The 20,549-nt window shown below is 41.6% G+C and overlaps 1 protein-coding gene across 16 annotated transcripts in view; it reads left to right on the forward strand.

Annotated features, from left to right (window-relative positions):
- The window catches only part of ptprdb (protein tyrosine phosphatase receptor type Db), a 125,087-nt gene that overhangs the window by 74,635 nt on the left and 29,903 nt on the right, over positions 1–20,549 (forward strand). For 9 of the 16 annotated variants that reach the window (XM_079554403.1, XM_079554416.1, XM_079554404.1 and 6 more), the window contains 13 exons: positions 311–456; positions 2,882–3,023; positions 7,631–7,819; positions 10,901–10,918; positions 12,369–12,479; positions 13,601–13,612; positions 15,881–16,150; positions 16,512–16,621; positions 16,699–16,896; positions 17,043–17,168; positions 17,305–17,452; positions 17,808–17,953; positions 18,044–18,188. In XM_079554403.1, coding sequence (XP_079410529.1) covers positions 311–456; positions 2,882–3,023; positions 7,631–7,819; positions 10,901–10,918; positions 12,369–12,479; positions 13,601–13,612; positions 15,881–16,150; positions 16,512–16,621; positions 16,699–16,896; positions 17,043–17,168; positions 17,305–17,452; positions 17,808–17,953; positions 18,044–18,188 — 1,761 coding nt within the window. Of the gene's footprint in view, positions 1–310; positions 457–2,881; positions 3,024–7,630; positions 7,820–10,900; positions 10,919–12,368; positions 12,480–13,600; positions 13,613–15,880; positions 16,151–16,511; positions 16,622–16,698; positions 16,897–17,042; positions 17,169–17,304; positions 17,453–17,807; positions 17,954–18,043; positions 18,189–19,088; positions 19,392–20,153; positions 20,348–20,549 lie in introns of all 16 variants that reach the window. The other 7 variants (XM_079554413.1, XM_079554414.1, XM_079554409.1 and 4 more) reach the window with 4 other exon arrangements.

The raw sequence follows: 20,549 nt of genomic DNA on the forward strand, positions 1-20,549 counted from the left end.
CCACAATGTTCGGGTTCACCGTGGAGCTGAACCCGATATTGTAAATTTGCGCATCTTGTTCTGGTTCTGGATGACAAATATTTTCATATAGGTATCGTAAAAAAGTATCGAAAGGTACTGCTCAGGTATCGGTATTGAAAACCAAGTATCATTTAAGTATCAGTATTGGAAAAAGATGTAACACTACCCAGCTTTCATTCCGAGTCTTTAAACTCTAATCTATTACCATTGCAAGATTTCAAATCTCTCTCCACTCTTCTGCTCATTGTCTATCCTGGAATAACCTTATCTCATTTTTGTGGTTCCTCAGCGCCTCCCAGATTCACGCGAACCCCGGAAGACCAGACAGGAGTCCAGGGGGGCGTGGCTTCATTCGTGTGCCAGGCCACCGGGGACCCGCAGCCCAAGATTGTCTGGAACAAGAAAGGCAAAAAAGTCAGCAGCCAGAGATTTGAGGTACAGTACTCATGCAAACCCAACTTTGTCTGCAACTTTACGTGTGTTATTTTGGTGTGTTGACCTCACGGTGCTTATCCCAGGGCTGCGTGCTGCATAAGTGTATGCTGGTTCACGTCCCAAAACAGAGATTCAGTTGAAGTTTATTTATTTATTTATTTATTTGAGAGGGACATTGTTCATTAATAAACATATCCGTAAATGCACCAGAATTGGCCAAAAAAGCTATTTTTCATCTGTGGTCCCTGGACAGATGTAAATAGTCTCTCCCCCAAAAGACTGACAAGTTTATTGATTGTTGTTATTAAAACAGTGGAAGAAAGAATAAACCAGAACCACATGTTAACCGTGGCTTTTTCTTTTCGGGGTTGTTTCCTTTCGAAAACATGTTTTCATGAAAATAACAGCAATAAACACAAAAAATAGAGTGGAAAATAGGCCTCCAATCCACAGTAGTGACATAGTGGATTCTCATTTCTTGTGCAAACACCCATTATTACTCACAATTACAATGATGACTCATACCTATTACACACTGACTCCTCATTTTATAGTTGTCATTTTTCAGTATTGTGCTTCTTTGCTGTTGCACACGATTTAGTACGCATTTTCTCCGTTTTTTACCCTTTTATTGAAAAAGTTGGCTGTGTCGAACATTGCAAATTTGTACATACTAATTTTTATACATACTTAGGAGTATGAGGTTTTTGTTCCCTCCAGGGTAGAGGTCGACCGATATGGGTTTTTCTCAGGCCGATGTCGATTTTGGGGGATTTTTATTGGCTGATGTCGATTTGCTCAGCCGATATTATTGACCAATATTTTTGACCGATTTTTCCAAATATCTATAATAATGTAAATACATAAATACTTGGCCGCTCCAGCTGTGGCCATTTTTATTTGATTACTTTAGATGATTCAATCATAGTTTCTGTCACAGCTTTGATCAGTTGCCGTTAGCATTAGCATCCTGTCGTTAGCACTAGCTTACTGTTGCTCGCGACGGCATTTTGCACAGCAATCATAAATGCAATTGTGAAGGTTAAAACTAACTCAACGATTAAATTCTCCAGGTTCTGTGCTTCAAAATGAATTCAGTATAGAAACTTGTATTTAACAAACTCTAAGCTAACCAATTTTCATTGCAATGTTTCTCTGTTCCCCTAAGGCCTAGGAGGTTGTGGGAGGACTCGTTTTAAAGCTCCATGAGCTCCTTCATAAAAATGAACCAGAACATTATAATAATAATAATAATGCATCGGTTTTATATAGCGCTTTTCTAGACACTCAAAGACGCTTTACATTGCATTATTCATTCACTCCATACTTGGTGGTAGTAAGCTACTATTGTAGCCACAGCTGCCCTGGGGTAGACTGACTGAAGCGAGGCAACCAGTCTGCGCCATCGGCCCCTCCGACTACCACCAACCACTCCCTCACTACATTCGCTAGGCTTCCTGGTGTTACTAAACGGTCTCCCATCCAAGTACTGACCAGGCCCTTCCCTGCTTAGCTTCCTAGGTCTGACGGGATTGGGCATCGCAAAGGCGGTATGACCACATTAGTTCGATACCTGCCTCTTTGATCATTTTGATCATTACACAAAAGACACCAGCTATACAGACCCTTACACTGTGTCTTTGGAATCATAAACAAAATAGTCCAGTCATTAATCCCACTTCATCCTACAAACAACACCGAAAACATTGTCTTTTTATTTAGTTGAATTACTTACTGTCTTCATTTGTGCGGCAAAGGTTATGCTTGTGATTGTAGTGCTCTCGCTCACACTCTCTTCATAAGTCAGCCGGTGCCGTGGGCCAGTCTATGTGAGGCTCTTATATGATCGGTCTTATTAGTTCCCCCACAGCTCTGACCTTTGATTTAGTTCTCCACCTCCACAAGTGCTTCTCACAGTGAGGTGTCGAACGATCTTCTCTCCCTCCTCGCTCGCAGCACCCTAAGCTAAAGGTGCTCTTCCACTTTAATAAGTCGGCTTCCCCGCCCGTTTTCACCAAGGGAGACTCTTTATTTTTTTTAATCCACCTGGTACACACTATATCCCGTCGCTGTCCAGCCTGGCACAGCTGGCGTGCGATTTGGTATTATTGGATTTCGGTCGTCCAAAATCATCTCCTCAATCGGAATCCAAATCTGTGAATATTAAAGGGCTTACAGTTGGTTATATGGACTTTTTTGACCTTTAAACCACATTATTCTCTCATCAAAAAAATACATGAAGTCGGTGTCTGGTTTTATTCTGGCTTGTCTGAGGAATTCTGTGGGATTTCATATTGAACATATTGAAATATTGAATTATCCATTGCAAGTACATTGTCAAAAAGTACCTTAATTAATGATATTTATAATGCTATTCTTTTTATGGGTAGTTGTCATTTTGCCCATTCCTCGACTTCCTTTCCAGGTGATCGAGTTTGACGATGGCTCTGGCTCTGTACTGAGAATCCAGCCCCTGAGGACGCCCAGAGACGAGGCTGTTTACGAATGTCACGCCTCCAACTCTGGAGGAGAATTAACCGCTACCACCAGGCTCAACGTGCTACGAGGTACATGTTTTATATATTTTTGGGGACATACAGTATATATGCAAATATCATATAATATGGTCATATGCTGCATGTGCTCTTCAAACGAAGCAAGACAAAACATGTACTTGACTGTAAAGACAAAAGTTAAACTCAGCAATCCTCAAAAGCATTCTTCAGATAGAAAACACATTTTTGGTACCGCAAATTCACCCTTTTACCAATGTTTCTGAAAGCCTCAAAGAAATGAGGGAGCCTGTGTGAAGTGTGTGTACGTCAGTGTAATCCTGGATGGATGGCTGCGATAGTGTGAGCCAAAGTCCATTAATGCAGATAGTGATGTTAGTGTTAGTGGAGTCCATTAGGAGAACATTATGTACCGGTGGTTGGAGCGAGACTGCTGGAGTGTGGATAATCACATTGCCTGCCTTCACAGTACATGAGGGAAGGACGCCTGACCATTGTTCTCCTGTTACTTCTCTCTAAAGCATAAAACACATCTGCGTTCTCACTTAACACCCTCCACTTCCTCCTTCTGTTTAGTCTATCTTTCTCCATTTTCCACTTTCCCATGTTTTTCTCCCCTTCTTTCTGCACTTGCTCGTAGTCCGACACGCAGTTCCTTGTAAATTATTCATACCCCAACCACTCTTTGCGTCTTCCCTGTTCCGCTCGATCCATCCTGAATTCTGCCCGTCTCCCGCCGTCTCTCCCGCCTGTGCGGCCTTGTGCGTGCGCATCTGTACGCGCACTCATCCATGCATCTCCCGCATCTATTTTTGATTCCTGCTTTTCTTGAAGGAAGCCACTTTCCTTTCTAAATCTGTCAAAGCCACGCGAGCGTCCACAAACACCTGTCTTAGACGTTGTGCCACTCTTGACAAATGTATCCTCAATCTAAGTCAGTCTGTCTTTTATGTAGTGATTAGCCTCTTTCTGCTTCTCCAAGGAGTCATTGTGTAATGGATGAATAAGAGGCCACCTGGGAGCAGCTAATAGCCCCTGATAGACTGTCTGTTCAAATGTCAGCTACAAAATTCATGCACACACTCACCAAACCACACACACAGAGCGGTGTCAATCCTATCTCCCCTGTAGCTCCATTGGTTGACTGGCTGACTGTCTGACAGGAGGGATCCAGTGTTAAGGTCAGCAGGCTTAATTACTGGGGATTAGTACCAGTCTAATTGAAATCTTGGCTTGCAGTAAATGGCTGTGATTGGCAGTGGCTGAAATAATAATGAACTATTATGGGCCGCCGGGTCCAACCTACAGCCAGGTACTGTATAATTCATGTGTCGCTAAAAGTTAAGCGTGTGTCCTTTTGAATGATTCTAGAGGAGGTTACCAACTTGAAAAGGTGAGGTCTGTAGTAATGGCTTTGCTTTTATACTTATACTATGATAGATTAGGCGTACTACGGCTTCAATTAATAACTGTATGGTGTTCCAGAGAAGGGATTATGTGAGGGCACAGAAGTAGACTTATTAATTCTTTCTTTTTTCTCTTGGGGTCACAGGTGACTCAGTCACAGAGGGTTCACACACTAATCCGAAAATTGGCGGTTCAATCTCCGCTCCCACCAGTGCATATTGTCCTTCGGCAAGAGTCGACACATAATCCAACTTGTGCCTTGTGCTTGCACATACACATTCTTTGAGATATAGCGCTTTGACATGATATGGGCAATGGCCAGTTAATCACAGGGGTGACACAGGGACACTGACTGACAGCCATTCACAGACTCGCCAAACACATGCCCTAGAGGCAGAAAGCTTGAGTACCTGGTGAGAAAGCATATAGCATCCAAAGACTTGCCCGGCCCAAGACTATAGTCTTTGTATAAAATGTTTGGTCAGTCTGACTCTGGCCAGGCAAGAAAGCTGGGTGTTGTTCTAATTATTTTTCTGATATTTTTATTTGCTCTGATTGACAGCAACAGCTTTGGCCTCCCAAGTGCATTTGGTCTTTCCGCCTGAACATCATTTAGGGCTGTAATAACGTGGCCAGCTCATGCATTGGTTCCCATGAAGAAACCAGTCACACACATTTAGATTTACAATTGAAAAACCCAGCATGTTGTTTTGTCAATTTCATTTTGCCGCCTTGTATAAAGAAGAGTGTGTTCAGAGTCAGTGGTTCCCATGATTACACGATGGGAGCTTCTCTATGAGCTGTGAAATTATCTGGAGGTCTGACAGTGGAAAGAGTGAAGTGGGAGAGCGTCCAAACGAAACAGAGCACTGTGGAAAGCTCCGTCAACAACAGGGAGAGTAGGGTTTCACATCTGCTCTGACCTCCGGGCTGCTTAACTGTTCTACTGCTCCTTCCCATCTCACACACAGTGTCCTAACACATGTCAGTGTCACTTACACCTGCCCTTTATGACAGATAAACCAGAGCTGCTCATGTGCTGATGCAAAACTCAATTAGAGAATCAGGGATCGGACAATTATTTCAAGTTTCATGATATTACCTGACTGTACGTGAAGTGCTTAGACTATAAAGTAAGATTAACAATACAAACAAGTACTTGCCAATACCAGCTGGTTTTATTAGACATAATGCTATAGTGTGAAAGGAAGTGTAGAGGGAGAGATATAACCAAAAGAGCCAGAATATCACGACGCCGAGGCTGACACGGTGTCCTGCATTCAGAGCCGCAGGCTTCCCCAACGGCTGCAGCCGCCCAGCTTTTGCTACTTTTATTACTTCTAATTTCACAACTTCAAGCACCTGTACTTCTTGTGCAATTACACTGATCTCATAAAGTTATTTTCTACAGCTGGCTCTTAAAACTTGACTTCATACATTCCAAATATATTCCTTCTTTACACATCATTGCATCTTTACTTTATGCACTTGTGATAACTTGAATAAATGAAAAAGCCTTTAGATGCATGCTCCCCGAGTGCCGACTTCTAACTGCGTCCTGAATGTGTCCCACCCCAGGTAGATGAAATAGAATGCATTATTGCTGCCTACGAGGGTCTGTCTTTGAAGTAAGCGTTTGCATAATGTAAGGCGAGAGAATCAGGATTGTTGTGCCGTATGTTCCCTTGTGCGCTCCTTATCTTTCTGTCTATTTGCCTCTGACTCTGCTTCCCTCTCTGTCACCCCTATCTATCCAATTGCATTTTTTTTCTCACCACTTGCACACACCAAACACCTCCTCGTCGTTTTGTCCTCCTGGTTTATTATGTCCGTGTTTCCATTTTGTCGGCTGCAGGATTGATTGAAATTGGAGCCGTTAAAAGGCCGCACAGGCTGGTCTGGTGTGTGTCTCACGGACCGACGGCTACGGTTCGATGGCCCACTACCAGAATTAGCAACTCCATGGCGAGCCTCAGCGCTAGGATTTCCCGTTAATGAGGCTCAGTGTGGTCGGCATGGACGCAAGGGATTATGTTATAAAAAAAAAATTAGGGAAAAATTCAAACTGACGCCATTGTAGATCAAATACAAGATACAGGATGTCACGATTTTAACATGTCCTGCTTTTAACTCCCCCCATCCTACCACTTCCTGAATTTGTCTTGTGAATTTGTTTGGAAAAGCCAATTTGCTCTGTACATTTTTGATTCAGCTTCTGAATACATGGGCTTTTTTTCTGTTTGAGTTTAGATGGCTTTGATCCCACACCTCTTTGACGCGTGGCTCCCTCCTCTCTTCTTAAGTCTGCCACTTTAGTTGAATGGGATAGACTAGGTGCCTTTGATTTCTCTTATCGCACTGGAATGACTCTTCATGTTTGATTTAACTGCCTCGGATGGGCATGAATTCCCATTTGATTGGCGCCGCACAAAGGTGTCCTGCTTGATTGACTGCCATGAAAAGGAAGTATAAAAAGAAGTTACTTGAATAGTGTTTCTAAGACTTATATATTGACTTAAACCATTAAACTAAGATTCTTTTTTTTTAAATGCATTGTGTCTGTTTTTTTACCAAAACCTAGGAATATTGAGCCTCATTCATGAAGGTTTTCTAAAGAGATTTATAAGTACCACTAGAAGTTTTGGGAGAATTGTTAGTCAAATTCACAAAGCTTTCTGAAGTGGCCAAATTTCTCTGTAAACAAAAGGTGCACGAAATTCACAAATATGAAACAGTGTGGCACCTACCAAACATCTACTTACCTACTTCAAACTCGTTGGCTTTGAAGGACTCATTTTATCTAGGGCTTCGAGCCGCCATCAGCCCTCGATGCACCACCTTCGAAACAGCGGGTTAACTTCGTCCTGCAGAAGCAGAGACGAGCTCCACACCTCCCTATTAATAAATATCAAAATGTTTACTTTGCCATATTCCAAGAGGATAGCTGGGGGCAGCTTTAAATCACAGTTAATAACATTGACACTATAGTGGTTAGTCATTGTACGTTTTATTTATTTATTTTTATTATTTTAAGATGTCCACCATATTTCTGGCTGTTACAATTAAATCATACAGTGATTCAAGATTTACATGTCCTGTGTGACCAAACATGTATTGCAAAACATTAGCAAAATAATGATGTGAAACTCCCATCTGACTGGAGGTGAACATTTTGCAGTCTCCAAAATAATGTCTTTGTGTCTCCAGTGGTTTCTTATCCATCTATCCTAACCTGCTGTCTTTGTTCTCCACAGAGGACCAGCTGCCAGCAGGTTTCCCCACAATAGACATGGGCCCCCAGCTCAAAGTGGTGGAGCGCTCTCGGACTGCCACCATGCTCTGCGCCGCCAGCGGTAACCCCGACCCAGAAATAACCTGGTTCAAAGACTTTCTGCCGGTCAACACTTCCAACAACAATGGCCGTATTAAGCAGCTCCGCTCAGGTAATCACTGCACTTATGCCCCCATTCTTTGCCCTTTTCTTTTCAGTCCTGTGCTTTTATCTCCAGCTAAAGGTCTGCTCCCGAACTCCCGCCTTTTGTGCACTTCTTGAAGCCACTCGCTGTTATCCCCACTCACTGTCTTATTTTTCAGTTCCTAAGTACATTCCATGGGTTATTTTCTGGCCCGTGTTCACCTCCTCTTAGTCCTTACTGATCTTACTGTGGTTACTGGCTGCCCCTCTCTGCCGCTGCTGTAGTATTAGTTGACTGTGTATGATTGCCAAACCCCTTCTAAACTTCCTCAAAGCCCTGTATAGTAAACTTTTTCTTCCCATTTTATTTCTTTTCGAACTCTCTGAGGTCTTCCCGCTCTTATCACCATCACGAAGGATTTCACTTTGCATGCAGTTAAAAAACATTATAAAATATTTGTACTGACAGCGGCTCACATCGGTGTGCCCCACATCTCGTTTAATCTCAAATGAGTGTGGGTTTTTTTTCTCTCTCTCTTTGCAAGGTAAATCTACGTGATGGTGGCACGTATTGTGGGAATGGCTTCCCAAAGATAGCTCACTGCTGTGACCAAACAACAAATAACCTCTATTTGTTCTCAAACTTCTCTTGTGCAGGACTATAATATGTCCCATGCATTTAAACTTGAAGAGTACATAAATACGCAGTTACTCTTCTTGTCACTTTGGTCTGGTATGTGTTTTTGTGAAGCCACAGTAGTGTGTAATATCCAAATTTCCAAACTTGCTTTCAACAACCCTTCCTTTCACAAGTCCTGACTTTGTTCTGTGATCGGACACACGCAACTCTCTGGCTTCTTTCAAAGAGAAAACCTTTGCCTCTGCCCCTTTTCAATTGTCCTCCTTATCCCTGGTGCACATTACCCCTACTTGCATTTTTCAATATACTGTTTCTGCTAAAAAAAAAAAACTTTAAAAAACTGTAAACTGCCATAGCCGACTATAAAGACAAGTAAGTAACAAGTTGAGGGGTAATATTTCAAGATGTTGCTTTTCAAAAATGTTTCAACTCAACCAAATGTAATGCCCTGTCTGTGCTGTTTCTTTTCTCTCTGTATCTTTATAACTACAGAATCCTTTGGTAAGTTTGTCTTTTCCCAGGCCCACAGCCTCACTGCCCACTTCTCTTACTTCTTCACTAATGCTTCAACTGTTGCCGCTGCTGGCGTCCTCCACCTTTTCAAAATTGGCATGCACTTAACTAACAGTCACCCAGCTACGGTATTACAAATAGCTCAAATGCACATTGTCAGTCTAAAATACCTTTGGACACATAGAGACATGTAAAAAAAAAAATCCACTTGTCACCCTAGAGGTAGCTCACCTTCACCTGTGCACCTCCGGCTTTTCCACGCCTAACGTTATTAACGCTAACTCTCACCTACTTCCTCTTCCCCCCACTGATTCAACTCACTGTCTCTGTCATTACTCCCCCCACTCTGCTGTATAGAGTTACCAGTCAATAGGCCATCAAGTTTAGAACACTGTTAGCTGGGCCTGCACTGGAGCCACTGTAGGGAAATCAATGCCGACCAGGTTTCTGACCAGACCTGGTGTTGTGAGGAGCATGTAATGTCCAGTATAGGCAACATGCACTGGAAAAACATGAAAATCTATCCACCAGAATTACCGGTATACTAGGGGATAGTGTTAAGCTTCATTTAGGCCAGATATACATGAACAACTGAAGCCCCACTGAGGAATATTCAAAGTTTCAGAGTGTCTAAACTGTTGTAAAGCAGTACTAAGTAACTCATGCCCCTAGAGGCCATAAGCACCACTGCAGGTGTTGTGGCATCTTGCTGTTTTTCACTCATTAATTGTCTGTGAGAGTAAATACTACTATGACAGAAAAGACAAAGGGAGAGAGGGATATTGTGCATCCAATTATACAATGGAGATATTTTTTTTCACTCAAGCTTGGCTTTAAATACTGTTTAAGTGGCGCTAGCCCACAGTTAGCTCCCCCAATCATTCCATTAACACTTGTATTACCCCCAGAGGGACTACGAAAAGGATTTATTAAGGTTAATCAAGTTACTTAGTACTGCTTTAAAACATGACTGCATATAGATTTTTTTTCCCACTGAATAACTATTTAAACACACACACACACACACACACGCACGCACACGCACACACGCACACACGCACACACGCACACACGCACACACGCACACACACACACACGCACACACACACACACACACACACACACACACACACACACACACACACACACACACACACACACACACAATATTAGCATGAACATTTTATAGCCTGTCTGTTTTCTCTTACATTAATGCTAATTCTAATGACCCAATCTAAAGGCACATGAAGTTGGGCTCTGGAACAAACTGATCTGATGCTACTGCTAACAGCCTAGTCTTCAGCGTATTTTATCTCCTCATTGGCTCAATCTCAGTCCGTTTCTTCAGCTCTGTAAACACACTCAGGTCTTGCTCTCTTGGGCCGCATCCACCTGACATTTACCGCTGAGGCTTTAGATCCACGTACCTTTCCCAATTGTCAGGGATATTAGAAGGAAGCACCACAAACTGAAATCAATACAAACACAATTCACCTTGTCCTTTTGAGCGGCATTAACATATGCAAGCGTTTGTTTTGGGGGTTTTTTGGTTCCAAAAACATCAGAGTAATCTAATCTCTTTGAGGGTCTCTACTTGAGAGATTTAAAAGTGAATATTCTGAAGTAGGCAGAACATGATTAGGGGGAGTCTCTTACTTTAAGAGGCCTCGCACACGCACACTACTATAGCCACATCTGCCCCTGCAAAGTCAATGAAGATGAATCGATAAGCTATCTCCTTATAGCTCTGTCACTCTAGCTATCCTCCTCTTCTCCTGTCATTATTTACTCTGTCTGGCTCGTGTTTTTCACTCTCCAATACAAGATCTATATTTTAAGTCCCCGTCCCAGTCTTTGCTTTCAGAATCCCTCTCCTGCCCCCCCTTCGCCTTTTGTGGAACTAACATTCTCTTCTTCTTCTCCTTCTCTAATCTCGTGCATTCATTGCTCACTCAGGTGGCACGCCCATTCGAGGTAAGACTGCTGGGAGGACCAACAACATACTAGCCTGATTCCATTCCAGACTCTGCACTCTGCTTTCGTTGCCAGTCACCTTAGAGCAACGCTACATTCAATTTGGATCGTATCTATCAATACTAGAGGCATAGGATTTTTTAAAGCGAATCAGCATGTTGTTCAATTTGACAGAAACTCTATGTTGCTTTAAGCTAACAAGCGGGCATTCCCTAAAGCTAACATAAGTGCAAATGTTCCCAGTTAGATGGCATAATTGTCTCCAGAATACAGTTAGTCATATTGACACTCATCCAGATCTGCAGGTGCAAGAGACGGAATAAGAATTAAGCAATATACATTCTCTATTGTCTTCATCTTTCATTACAGCGTTTGTCTGTATTGCTTCTTTACATTTCCATCAATTAAGTGTCTAAAACTAGTTATTCTTTATTTTTCATTTTGAGGTGACAAAGCAATCTCAGACTTTCACCTCAAATTGTTTATTTTTTTCTCCCCCCATTTTTATGTCCCATTTTTTTCTTCAATTTTTTGGCGGGTCTTGGCCTGAGTTTGACTCTTGCCTCTTGTTTCTACCGTGTCTGGATTTTGCCCAATCAAACGTCCCGGTTCTGTTTTCCCTCCCAGCTGTTATTCACTCAGGCTGAAAAGTCCAGCTGGCAACACGACTCACAAACACGTACACACAACCAGACACCGACATCCACTCATGTTTTTTATCATTTCTCTTTTCTCTCATTCCTGATAAAAAGCCCCAAACAACCACTTTTTTGATAAAGTTTTTGTGGGCGCTTTTTTGCCTCACCCACACCATCTTTAAAGGAAGCTCTGGTTGACTTTTTTGACAGTTTTTCTGATTTCAGGGAGTGTGAGCACAGCGGTCCCTTCCCAAGGCTTTGCGTATGTCGTTCCATTTTTTAAACTGTTGGCCTTGGCCTGAGGTCACATGATGTCTTTACCTCCTTATTGGCTGTGTTTCAAATGACATCACACTCCTGATCCCACTGGTGGATCCATAAGGGTACACATGTATTACCCCTAATACAGCTTATCTCAATTTTCAGCCCAGAGAATGCCATTTTATTGTGGCAAGATTTCTTCACATTTTGGATGCGTGGTTTGTTTGGTTGTGCCGTGCATGAAGACTGCTCCCTTTTCTGGAATATCTGCTTTTTCTTTTTGGTATTTTTTACAATTCTCAATCACAAAAGTGGTTCATGTTTTGGACCATTTGCTGATGATATTTAATATCTCTTTTTTGAGGAAGTCTTGATTTGTTTTATTGAAACCTCAACATAATGAAACCTATTCATACTTGATAGATTTAGTTGAATGTAAAACCGTTTTGTATTCTCCGTGTGATCACTCTTCTTCTGTGTTTCTATGTGACTCTTTCCTCCCCCATCCCTTCATATCTGTCCACTTCCTGCCGTCTCTCATTGTCATCCAGGTGCACTCCAGATCGAGATGAGCGAGGAGTCGGACCAGGGCAAGTACGAGTGCGTGGCGACCAACAGCGATGGGACACGTTACTCCACTCCAGCCAATCTCTATGTCAGAGGTAAGTCTCTGTTTCATGGACTGTCTCAGTGTTAGGGCATAGAAAGCAGAACATGAACACACTTTATCATGAACATTATGAAAATAAATCCATTTACAGCACTGAACACAGACCGGCAATGCTATGAACTATGGGAATTTTGGGATTGTTTGTTATGTTACACTTGTTACATTGAGCAAGTATAGTATTCTCTCCTTATCTACACGTAATTAAATCTATTTGGAAATTTGATAGATAGATAGATACAGTAGATAGATAGATAGATAGATAGATAGCTAGATAGATAGATAGATAGATAGATAGATAGATAGATAGATAGATAGATAGAGATAGATAGATAGATAGATAGATAGATAGATAGATAGATAGATAGATAGATAGATAGATAGATAGATAGATAGATAGATAGATAGATAGATAGATAGATAGATAGATAGATAGATAGATAGATAGATAGATTGTCTTAGCCTTTAGACTTCAGTGAGGGTTGAAACTTGTGCTTTTCTGCAAATCTGACAAACGTCACACGTCCCCAGGCACTGTGTCTCTGCACAGTCCTTCCACACATTCTTGTATTTCACACACAGCCAAACGCTCTAAATGTTTGAGCAGTTTTGCTCCTCAGGCCTTTTAGCTTATGTTGTCTGACCGCTTAGTGAGAATAAGGATCAACGGTGCAGTGAGCTTCTTGGCTTTCAACGTCGCCACTGGGGTTGGAACAACAAAAAATTAACATGCTGATGCAATGGCTATGTTTTCTAAAGCATGCTATACTTCTAGACCACAACAGGATTTCTTTTTTTTACCTGACATTATCCTAAAAGTATGTAGTATGCCATTGCAATTCAACTGATTTTCAAAAGATTTGTTTTTGCACATATAGAAAAACATACACTCAGAATTAACCCACAAAGTCTATTGTAGTAGTAGAAGTAGTTATGTTATAGCCATAGTTGTAGCACTGCTTCCTTCACCAACATTTCACCAGCTAAAGTCTGTTCTTCTCCTGGCTCCCCTCTTGTCTGTAGCCACCTTTAGGAAGTACTTTTGTCTAACTTGTTGCCTCTTCTCTGATATCCTTCCTCCTCCTCCCATTGCGCTCTGTCTCACCCCCTCTGCAGAGCTCCGAGAAGGTTGGTACAGTAATGGATGTCTCTTGATAATGTCTTTTTCTCCATTAAACTGCCATTTTTGTGTTTGTGGCTCGGCTGTGGTGAGTTTATTTGCTTTGTGAGACACAATGTGCCCTGGAAATCCTTTTCATATTTTTGACTTTTTGTCAGAGCCTGAGTGTGTGTGCTTTTTTGTGTGTTTGAGACATAAAATATTTAATGTTGCACACCTAAAAACATCATGAATAAAACATTTCGATATCACATGCACTCCCGCGCAGATGTACCAGCCTGTTTGGATGTTTGTGAATGCTACAAAACGTCATCGCATCCCTCACGACGCCAGATACAGTACAGTGGGTTCAGGAATAACTAAAAGTTAGCCCTCATGTTATAAGCCTGAAGTCTGATATGGAAAATGTTCAAATTCTTCAATCATTGTTATTTGTGCAATATAACTAGTTTTCATATTGTACCAAAACAAGACTTCAGGACAACAAGACAAAATTAGGACCAAAACCCGGGTAATATGAAACTAAATTGATCAAATTAGTGAAACTGTACTTTTGCACATTTTTAAGTTTCATGCAAATGTGTGGCCTTTTTTTTGGTCTCTTGCGCTATTAATATTGCATCCCCTATTGTGATAACTATAATGAAGTGATAATTTTGTTACTTTAGAGCAGGGGTCCTCAAACTACGGCCCGCGGGCCAAATCCGGCCCGCAAGATGATTTAGCCCATTCCTGTGCTATAGGATATTTTAACTAAATAACCAGTTTACTCATTCCAGCCACTAGGGGGCAATTTGAATAAATGAAAAAATAATTCCACAGGTGTCCAGCAGAGGGCACTTACATAAGAGATCAGAATAACACATTATAGCCCCAATGAATCTTACCACCAGTGTGGAGAGAATGAATAATGACTACAGTACTTTGAGAAACTTGTGACACAGGCTTGTAAAGCACAATACAAGTGTAAGAAGTTATTACTTTGGTCACATTACATAATGATGTTTTATTTGAAAATAAAAATAAATTAAAACTAGAAATGCAATGGCTGCGCCATTGCGATTGACTGCGGAAATGCGGGAAGCGAATGCAGAAAATTGCATAAACTCTTCAAATTGCATAATCTATTTTGCATAAACTGGTAAAATGCATAAAATGTCATGTTGCATAAACTGTTTAAACTGCATAAAGTGGTAAAATGCATGAATGGGTTAATTTGCATAAATTATGTAAATTGCATAAACTCTTTAAAATTCATAAATCCTAAATGGCATAAACTTTTAAGTTGCATAAACTGGTTAAATCCCATAAAGTGGTTAATTTGCATAAATTGTTAATATTGCATAAACTTTTATATTCCATAAACTGGTCAAACTGTTGAAATGGCCTCAGTGCTTGATTGGCAGAAGCTGCACAAATGGCTGAAAGGCCTGGACTCTCCCCATTGGCTGGATTCCCCCATACACACCAATGCAAAAATGTCAAACTCTCGTATAAAAAAACTGGAAAACTGCAGAAGGACAATTTTTTCTCATAGCCCACAAGTTGCAGAAGCTGAACATGCACAAAGTGCAGAAATTGCATAAAATGCAGAAAAAAGTGCAGAAAAGCATGGATTTGCGGCAGCCCCATTATAAGTCAATGGGAAAAATCTCCGACATTTTGGCCGATTGCGGAAAAACCATAAGTTGCAGAAGTCCCAAAAGTAATAGCACCCTTCTCCTCAACATGCGGAACGTTTTGATGCATAACTTGCATAAATTGCACAAAGCATGAAGGTGCTGAAAGCTCTAGAAAATCGGGAAAAAGATGGAAGAGGAATAATAATAAAGAACATGAAAACCAATAATTGACTGCGGAAGAATTCCGCAGTCAATCAATTAAAAGAAAGTGTGAAGACTTGATTACTATTTTTGCAAACCACTACAGTGAAACAAATATGAGCCTGAATCAAGTGTTGATCTTGTGGATATAGTAGTGGGGACGACTGTGTCAGGCAAGTAATCTCTACTTCACAAAGAGGCATTTTGGTCTGGGTCATACAATTCTATATTATAGCCAACCCGGTCCGGCCCCCCATCACAGTCAGGAACAATAATGTGGCCCCCAGAGAAAAATGTCTGAGGACCCCTGCCTTAGAGTATCAGACTGCACATATCTAAACAGAATAGTTGGGGAAAAAACCTTCTGAACGCACTGTAAACGAAAGCCACCCAAAGACGTAAACATCTGCCATGCACTACCAAGTCCTAACTTCCTCTTCCTGCTTCCTCCAGTGCGACGCGTCCCCCCTCGCTTCTCCATCCCCCCCGCGGACAGCGAGATCATGCCCGGAGGAAACGTGAACATCACGTGCGTGGCCGTGGGCTCACCCATGCCCTACGTCAAGTGGATGCTGGGAGCTGAAGATCTGACCCCAGAGGACGACATGCCGATCGGCCGCAACGTTCTGGAGCTGACGGACGTGCGGCAGTCCAACAATTACACCTGTGTGGCCATGTCCACGCTGGGGGTGATTGAGGCGGTGGCGCAGATCATTGTAAAAGGTAGGCTTGTTATTTTAGGCTTATTTCATGAAATGATGGGGGCAATCTTGCCTCTGTAGTACAGCTTCAAATAAAACACTCTCATAGATGACCTGTTCTCATGCTTTCTCACTGCACTAAATGAGATTGAAGTTCTTTGAGGTTTAAAGTATTATACATCTTGTTTCACAATCTTTCCTGCAGCAGATTTTAGAATTTAAATTTCAAGATAAGTCAGCATGCATGTGTACTGTACATGTTTCATCCCAGCATGGTATGAAAAAGGTCTCTGACTGACTAAATTATACATTAACTTGACTTTTTTGCATTCGTTTCCTGAGATGCCTTGTTTTTTAAGTGTGTTGTATATTTCTGCTTGTAGCACTTCCAAAGGCTCCTGGCGTCCCTGTGGTGACAGAGAGAACAGCAACCAGCATCACTCTGACCTGGGACTCTGGCAACCCTGAGCCAGTGTCCTATTATATTATACAGGTAAAGATATATCACTCTTACCGAATTATTGTTTAGTAGTATTGGAGTGATTGAATTATTGTCTTCTCCATTTGCAGCATCGTGCCAGAGGGTCAGAGGATCCCTATAAGGAGATTGATGGAATCGCCACAACCCGCTACAGTGTGGGAGGCCTAAGTCCATATTCCCATTACGATTTTCGGGTAGCCGCTGTAAACACCATCGGTCAGGGTCCCTCCAGTGACGTGGTGGAGGCCCGCACCGCAGAGCAAGCCCCCTCTTCACCCCCACGACAGGTAAACTCCACTTTTAGCTGTTAGATGGATCTTTTTGTAACACTTGAAAATGTTGTCGGCTGTGGTTTTCGATTGATCGAGGTCAAAACAAAAATATTTGTTCAACCTTTACTCTTTTTTCCTCTCTCACGTGGCATCATCTTTAGGTCAGGGGACGTATGTTGAGCACCACTACTGCGATTATTCACTGGGATGAACCAGAGGAGCCAAATGGGCAGGTGGTGGGCTACAGAGTGTACTACACAACTGACAACCTGATGCCGGTCAACCAGGTTTGTGGTTGTCCCACGTTTGGCTTAATTTAACTGTACCATTTGTAAATTATAAATAGTTGAATATGTCATATGAACATATGCATATTTCATGCATGCACTCTTAGATTATGCATTGGTTTGTGCATCTGTGCAGTGGGAGAAGCAGATGGTGCGCAGTGCCAACTTCATCACTATCCAGAGTCTGACTCCGAACAAGACGTACTACATCAGGGTTTTGGCCTTTACGTCTGTAGGAGATGGACCTCTGTCCCAGGACCTGCAGATTATAGCGAAGACTGGAGGTATGACACTGCAGAGTCAACATCATTGTCTTTCCTCCTGGTTTCACACAAATCTTTAGGCCTAAAAGTGAGATCTGTAATGTTATGTGGTACAAAGTAATTTAGTAGTTAATGAGGTTACAGATCCACTAAATTGGTTCAACTGGACATTTCTTCTCTTAAGTGCCTGGCGTTTTCGAGAATCATCTAATACCGTTCTTTAAACCTGAGAAAACTGAACATCTTTGCCACTTTGAAGAGGAGAATTGGATGATTTTCGAAACGTCGAGGATTTGAGTGTCCAGTCGAATTGATCTAGTGGATTCTGTATGTATTTATCTGGATGATTGAGCCTGATTTTTATTAAAATTTGCAGTTCCCTCCCAGCCATCTGAATTTAAAGGTGAAGCCAAATCCGAAACCAGTATCCTCTTGTCCTGGGTGGCCCCACCTCAGGGTGGCCCTGACAACCAGATAACAGGATATGAGCTGGTCTATCGACGGTCTGATGAGACGGAGGAGGTAGTGCATGAATCTTTAAATTTGTAAACAAAGTTGCTAAACAAATGACAAGTGTGTAATGTGTTCTTGTTGACTTTCTTTATTCAACAGAAGAAAGTGAGCTTTGAGCCAACCATGTCCTATTTCCTCAAAAACCTGAAGCCTTTCTCCACCTACACTTTCCAACTGGCTGCCAAGAGCAAACATGGAATTGGAGCTTACACCAATGAAGTGTCCATAGACACACCTCAGACGCGTAGGTTTAGTCACTCGTGCCGTGTGCATGGTGGGTGCGTGAGTGCGTGAGTGTGTTTTTTTATTTGGAGGAAGACTGCTGTCTCTGCTGATAATGCAAAACTTGAAAAAAATCTACACTTTTGACTCAAGAAGCATTGCTTCTTAAATATCCAGATGGATTATCAAATTATTCAATGACCACATACATTTTATAATTAATTCAGTAATTAAATATAAACAACTAGGCTTCAGTTTTAGTATCCCTCTGATGAATCTCAATAAGACAGGCATTTGTTAGTTAAATGCAAGATAATGCAAGATTTGTTTTCTTTTTGCATTGTCACAGAAAGCCAAAAGCCACAAATGACCTCAGATTTGATAATTCATTCATTTGTTTAGTTATTTGAGATTTTAAAACTCCTGACCAAAGACAAAAAAAGTAGATCAAAAATGAACTTAATTTGTTTCAAATCAATCTGAGATCTTTAAATAATACAGTCACAAGGTAAGAAAGCTCAAGTATAGGTAGAGAAATCTATCATGGCGAACAGTGAAGCCGATCTGGACGTGAGTTATGGTCAGGTATGTTAAGCGTTCAAACTCTAATCAGTGTTTTTGTGTTACATTTCTTAAGTCATTTACATGTTTTCATTGGTTGAACAGAAGTTGACATTCATCTTTCTTTGTCCATTCATCTCTGTGACTTTTCACAGGATCATTTTTCATATGAGCTTCTGTTTTCCAGTGTTTTGTTTTCACTTTGTTTCTTTGTCTTTTGTTCCCTGTCTCTCATCTTCCATCCCCATTCTTTCACCACAAACCTCACCTCCACCTCTCCACCCAATAATGACTTTACACACATCAAAATTACACTTACCTGAATTACCCCTCCTGTTATCCTTCAAAACTGGTAAACTAGTTCCCTCAGCACCACCACAGAACATCACATGCACCAGCCCCAGTTCTACCAGCATCTTGGTAAGTTGGGCGCCCCCTCCTGTGGAGTTTCAGAACGGCGTAATATCTGGATACGCTATCCAGTACTCCAACACTGAGGGCAACAGGACATTCAAAACAGTCAATGGAATTTCATCGGAAAGTTCATCACACCTCCTGGAAAACCTGGAGAAATGGACAGAGTATGGGATAACAATACGAGCGCAGACAGAAGCTGGCGACGGACCTGAAAGCTTACAGCTGCTTATTCGCACAGAGGAAGATGGTATGTTTCCAAACAAACCTCTGAGATAGGAGCATTCTCCCAACTAACAAGGCTAATACAGTACTAACATGCTCCAAGCAACTGTTTCTATCTCTGTTGGATGATGCATTTTGACCGCACGCTCCACCGCCTCAAACAGCTCCTCCCTTTTTCTCTCCCTGTTTTTGCTTGTTTTTTCTCCAGTTGGTGCCCTAACTTTATCCAGCACCCATTTTTGCCAGTTTTGCTCTCCTTAAAAAAACAACGTAATAATAACCGAATAACACCTTCACTTTTCCTAACCTCGGCTGTCCCAGACACCTCTCATCCCTGGTTACGATATCCACAGTGAATTTTGAATCATGTTTCTTGCTCAGCAGCTCCACAATGACTGTTTTGTGGCTTTAGTTTTATATACAGCCCCGATGTGGGAGCTGTCAGATAGCAGAAAGCGATTGAACTTTTTGTTGTATACCCAAGTGCAGTTTTTGGCAGTAAAGAGTTTTTTTCCTGATGTTTTTTCTTGTACTGCCTGCCACTGTTTATCTGCCGCTGGCAACAAATCCTTTTTATCGCCCATTCTTATCTTTTTCTACATTTTTCGTATACTTCACTGATTTTTGTTAACTTTTTTTTTTTACTATTTTGGCTTTTTTCCTGAACATCAAAGCATTTTTACAGTTTTTTGTAGCTGTTTTTTTACTCTTTTGCTGTCTTGGTTACAAAGAAGGGGCTTTAGGGTGATTTATAACTTTTGACCTTTATTCCAAAATGCATTTGTAGTTCCAAGTGGTCCTCCTCGTGGAGTGGAGGCTGAGACCGTGAACGCCTCAGCTCTTAGAGTCAAATGGCGGGCACCTGCTCCTGAGCGGCAGCATGGTCAGATCAGAGGCTACCAAGTCCACTATGTACAAATGAACTATGGAGAGCCCCAAGGCCAGCCCCTCATCAAGGACATCCTCATTGAAGACTCACAGGTACACAGCTACAGCTATAATGTCACTGAAACAGCATGTTCTAACGCAGGGGTTCCCAGAGTGCAAGACACTGAGACATAACAATGAATTTTGATGTATTTTTTATTTAAAGCAGTATATTTTAGTGAAATCAAGTCAAATATCAAAACATACTATCAAAGCAAACATTAATAGAGCAGAGTTTGAATGTTGTGCACCTTAA

Source organism: Gobius niger, assembly GCF_951799975.1.
Source record: "Gobius niger genome assembly, chromosome: 3".
NCBI classification, from domain to species: domain Eukaryota; kingdom Metazoa; phylum Chordata; class Actinopteri; order Gobiiformes; family Gobiidae; genus Gobius; species Gobius niger.